At 53.5% G+C, this 5,259-nt stretch overlaps 1 protein-coding gene across 1 annotated transcript; it reads right to left on the bottom strand.

Moving 5' to 3' along the window:
- Positions 1 to 1,172: 1,172 nt before the first annotated feature.
- LOC123149027 (cytochrome P450 77A3) lies at positions 1,173 to 4,142 on the bottom strand. Its single transcript, XM_044568553.1, has 2 exons — positions 2,687 to 4,142; positions 1,173 to 2,003 (listed from the first exon to the last, which is right to left on the bottom strand). The coding sequence occupies exons 1-2, from the start codon at positions 3,800 to 3,802 to the stop codon at positions 1,533 to 1,535; spliced, it is 1,587 nt and encodes a 528-aa protein (XP_044424488.1). The 5' UTR covers positions 3,803 to 4,142; the 3' UTR covers positions 1,173 to 1,532.
- Between the last annotated feature and the right edge of the window lie 1,117 nt (positions 4,143 to 5,259).

The following is a 5,259-nucleotide window of genomic DNA, read 5'->3' as shown; positions in this document are numbered from 1 at the left end:
AACTCACTTTGCTCACGGCACCGTCTATGTGTCTTCGACGAGGTCCTGGCTAGGCCTAGTCGGGGTCGGCGGTGCTCCCCACGTCACCTCCCCTTCGGCCTCATCCGAGATTGACTGTCGCCGATGAAAATTTTATGGGTCCGACGTTTCTCAAATGTGTAAATTTTATTACAAAACCACTTGAGGATTTGGTACATGTTGTCCTGATTTGCCCCCTCACATGAAAGGATCTCATTCATGCACGCGTGATCCTAATTAGAAACAGGTGTCCCTACATGAAAGGACCCTACTAGACCTAGCCTTGCAACATAAATGTTCCACTCTTAATACTCTCGATATAACCAAGCAATGTAGGCCTAGTTTACATGGAACCCAATCCCTAACTGCCACTCACTTAAGCCATGCTTCTGATCACTACCGCGCACCAACCATCCGAAGTGAAGTCCTGCTTCTTCATGTCCATGCCCGTTAGCTGGAACAGCAAGCGAGGATGTCCCTCTCACGTCTCATCTTCGTCTTCCCACAACGTAGTACATCATTCTTGGTTCAAAGCTCAAATGTCGGCTTAATGGCACAACTGCATAAACATGGATGGCTGAACCATGGCGTCTTTCGGCGCATCAAGCATCAATTGCTACCTCTGACCAAACCAACTTGCAGCCCTGACTTGATGTTTTCAGTCACACACGTACGTACTAACTTATACGGATTTTAATTGATTATTAACCTAAAATTTGGTTCATTCATTTGCTCTAACGGAAGCAGACCCGGAACTCTGTTGCACCAGCCTTCATACTGTAGTAGGAGCTTAAAACGCGTAAATGCTAAACAGAGCTCGAGCTCCATGGAGGACAAGTTTTAAAAATTCATACTTTTGTGTTTCAAAAAAATCTGCCAAAAAAAAATACACATACAACCGGAGAGATAATTTACATGTGTGTACATTTTCAGGATGAAATACTACATCAAAATGAGAGCTGCACCAAAAAAAATAGCTCGCAATTCAAGATATTTCATCGTGATATATTACACACATACACACGCACACACATTACATCGTTGTATACTTGTATTTCTATCCAGAATGTTTTGAAACAGAAAGTGTTTATTTTTTTGGGTAAATAACAGGCTTTATGGAGCCCATCCTCCAAAACGCCTAGTACTCCTTAAAATTATCCAACTTTTTTCTTGCAACAAAAATATACTCCAAGGAACAGCAGCAGGTTATAGGTACATTTGTGGATCAAATCAAGAATTCAAGAGAAGAAGAAAGAAGAAAGAAGAAGAGAAGGGGATCGAGCACTAATCAAGAGAAGAGAAGAAAATAAATAACATGACGCTAAAATTTAAGAGACGTCGCATTGCATCACGATGTCCAACGAGCAGCAGCCACTAGCAGATCCGATGTCACGCCGCAGTATTTTATCTATATCTTCTTGATGAGGCATGACACCCCGCCATTAACCACCTATCCGTGACGTGGGGTACGTGCGCGCCGCGCCGCGCCGTGCATTCTGGGTGGACGGAGGCAATCAATGCGCGGCCACCGGCGGCGGCTGGTTGCGCTCGACGATGCCGGCCCGGAGCGAGTTCTTCATGACGACGGTGAAGGCGAAGGTCTCGGTGGGGTCGGGCGGCCCCTCGCCGGCGGGGGGAGTCCACCGGAGCTCGCGGATCATGTTGGCGAGCGTGAGCTGGATGTGGAGCACACCGAGCGTGGCGGCGGGGCAGATGCGGCGGCCGGCGCCGAAGGGCATCATGCGGAGCGCGCGGGTGCCGGTGATGTCGGTGTCGTGGCCCTCGCCGCCCTCGAGGAACCGCTCCGGCCGCCACGCGTCCGGGTCCGGCCACGTCTCCGGGTTCTCCGTCACCCACGCCGTGTAGAACTCCACGCTCGCGTCCGCCGGCACCCGGTACCCGCCCAGCTCGGTGTCCCGCGTCGCCGCGTGCGAGAGGACGAAGTGGCTCGGCGGGTGCCGCCGGAACGTCTCCTTCACCACCGCCTGCGATCAACAAAATATTTAGCCACGTACGCCGCCGCCAGAAATTTGGCACCGAAAATTGCTGGGCTGCAGGCGCCGAAAATTGGATCTTTCTTTTTTGAATGTAATAGTACTCTGTGGGTCGCTTTCAGTTGACCCTGGCTCACTGATAATGAGGTAGCGAACGTCATTTTCATATCTGTTTTCGTGTCCAAATCATCGGTCGTGAGTGATCATTTGAACACCAGCTACACTTGAGTGGCCAGCTGCAGGAGTGTCTGCTTAGATTAATCCCTACGTCAACTATCCTTAATTAGTAGCCGCAATCTTGGTTCGCAGGTGTGGTGATGGTCCTTAAACAGGAAAAGGAAAGCAAAGATGGGACCGATCGACTGATGGTGATGGTGTGATGCTTGTGTTCCAATCACAAACTGTGAAAGTTTAGTTGATTAATTAGCTGATAGATCAACTTATTTGTGATTATCAGTTCATGTTGCTGATGTGTCATAGTGCTAAAGTGGACTTCTATCAAGGGTAATGCCAAATGTCTACTTTAAGGGCAGCAATTTCGTAGAATTGACTTGCCCAAAGGAGCTTGCATCAACCATGTAGTAAAGCAATTTGCTAAGTTAATTAATCTGGCCCAAGTGTTGATGATGTCAAAATGTAGAGTACGATAGAATTGGAATGAGTGGATTAATCACCTGCAGGTAGGGCAAGGCCTCGACGTCGGCCTCGGTGATCCGGGCGGTCTTGCCGGCCTTGGCGACGACCTCGTCGTAGACCCTCTCCTGCGCCGCTGGGTCGAGGATGAGGTGCATCATGACCCACTCCAGCGCGGTGGCGCTGGTGTCGGTGCCGGCGCTCATCACCTCGGAGCAGAGCGTGACCAGCTCCTCCTCGCCGAGCCGCTTCCCTCTGCCCGGCGGCTCCAGGTCGAACAGCGAGTCCACGTACGCCTCCCCGGGCGGGCTCATCATCTCCACGCCGCCGATCACCCTGTTCCCCTCCCCGTCCGCCTTGCACGCGTTGCCGCCGGTCCGGAGGAACTCCCGCCGCGCGCGCACCAGCGGCAGCAGGCAGTCGAGCTGCCGCCGGCGCAGGTTCTTGGCCTCGGCGAGCTCCCTCCGGAAGAGCGGCGTGAGGAGCGGCAGGAAGTCCGGGAGCTTGGGCAGGGAGATCATCATCACGTCCTTGAGCACCTCCTCGATCTCCACGATGAGCTCGTCGGGGATCTTGGCGCCGAAGCAGATGCAGATGAGGATGCTGCAGATGGTGAGGCGGCAGCTGGCCATCATGCGGACGGCGCCGGTCTTGGCGTGCTCGGCGCGTATCCGGCGGAGGTGGTTGCCCATGGCCCACTCCCGGATCCACGAGAAGCCCTTGACCCGCTGCGGCGACACGATCTCGGCGACGAAGTTCCGGCGGAGCGCGCGCCAGAGCGGGCCGTAGGGGGCGGAGTTGACGGTGCACTTGCCGACGCTGAAGAGGAGGCGGATGGGGCTGTCGGCCGGGCGGCTGGCGAACATGGGGCCCTGCTTGACGAGCGCGTCGTGGATGAGGTCGGCGTCGGTGACGATGACGAGGGTGCGCTGGCCCATGCGCATGGTGAAGATGGGCCCGTACTTCTCCCGGAGGTCGCGCACGACGTACATGAAGGGGCGGCGCTGCAGGATCACCTGGAAGAGGTTGCCCACCACCGGCCACCCCGGCGGGCCCGGGGGGAGGCTGTCGACGCCGCCCGTCTTGGAGCACCGCCGCCACCACACCAGCCCCAGCACCACCGCCGACGCCAGCAGCAGCACGTCGTTGACGTCCATCTTGCCCCCCTCTTCGAGCCCGACCAGCGCACGATCCCGACCCCTGTCCCTGGAGGCCGATCGATGTCTCCCGCTAAGCTGGCTACCGGAGGACGAGGAATGACATGCAGTGAGTGTGGGCCGTGTATGTACGTACCTAGGAAGTAGCTCGATGGATGAGCTAGCTAGCTAGGGAGGTGAGGAGTGTCGTCAATGGCGGAGTGGGTGGAGCGATATATAGCGGGCCGGGGCGAGACGGGGGGAGACGAGAGTACTGTGGCGGGCGTAAATGCGAGCCATCTACCATCTGAAAGGAGCCATGAATGCGAGCTCCGGTGTGTGTCCTTTAATGCGGACGCGGACGAGGAGGAGTAGTACGCCACTGGTATTGTACTGTGTACCGGCGGCAGCAAGCTGGCCATGGGCATGGCTAGCGAGCCTGGTTTTCTTTTTCTGGGAATCTAGAAGCGGGCGGCATTGCTGTGCTCATCGCTTTAATGGCGCGCGCCAGTGAGCACGAGCCGGAGCGGTTGGGAGGTCGATTGACGCGGTCCAACGCGCTGCGGCCATGACTCCATTCCCCTCCAGGGGCCGGTGCACTGCCATTTCCCCGTTGTTAAAAGGGTCACAATTAGCTTTCTCCAATTGGGTAAAGAATATTGGTCTTAACTCCTTTTTATTTCTGGTCTTAACTCCTAAGCAATGAAATAGCCGTATAATAAGACCCGCGCACAAATAATGTGGAGGGAGCAGGGTTAAAAATTCCAATTAAATTTCGCGTAACTAGGTGGGGCCCGAAATATTTGTAACCCCGAAATTCCGAGCCAGATTCAACATAATTTCAAAAGGATTTTAAATTAGCTTAAGATTTGAAATCTAAATATCCAAAACATTTTCAAAATATGTTGACTTTCTGAAATTCGGATGTTTTGGTGAGGTCTGAAATTATTTTGTTTATGAAATTAAAAACCTTTGGAGGGAGGTCAAAAGCTAAAATTGCAAAGACCGGATCATAGAACTAGAACAAGTAGTAAGGGCATCTGCACCCGCAAAACCCCGCGTATGTTCGAACTGAGTTGTTTGGATGTAGTTTTCCATCTAAGTATTTGTCCGCAGATGCGTCCACTTGTCCGAAATTTCGCCAACTGGACGCAAGCTGGAGGTAGTTTTACGGCGTCCGAACCACCACGGCATTCCACTGCGCCCCTTGCTCTACATCCACACCCTCCTCTTTCGATTTCGTCGGTGTACCTATCTGGCCGCCGCCCGGAAATGTTGGACGTCCGCAACTCCCACACATGTGTCTGCCTGCCTTGGACTACATCGTCGTCATAAATCTAGGATCCGTCCATACGCAGGTACCCTCCGTCCCCTGCCAATGTCGTCCATGGCGGAAACCACGCCTGCAGGTGTTTGCTAAAATGGCATTCAACTTCTTTTATTGAACTTCTTGTGGTTTTCTAGAGTAAGCGCGATGA

Source organism: Triticum aestivum, chromosome 7A, assembly GCF_018294505.1.
Source record: "Triticum aestivum cultivar Chinese Spring chromosome 7A, IWGSC CS RefSeq v2.1, whole genome shotgun sequence".
Taxonomy (NCBI): domain Eukaryota; kingdom Viridiplantae; phylum Streptophyta; class Magnoliopsida; order Poales; family Poaceae; genus Triticum; species Triticum aestivum.
Note: the sequence above shows the minus strand (reverse complement) of the source record. Positions and strands in the feature narration are given on the sequence as shown.

Bases quoted from the DNA above. Each gene is read 5' to 3' on its own strand.
- LOC123149027 (XM_044568553.1), bottom strand. From the start codon at position 3,802: ATGGACGTCAACGACGTGCTGCTGCTGGCGTCGGCGGTGGTGCTGGGG. The intron at 2,004-2,686 runs GTGATTAATCCA...TGTTGATCGCAG, and splicing joins AGGCCTTGCCCTACCTGCAG to GCGGTGGTGAAGGAGACGTT.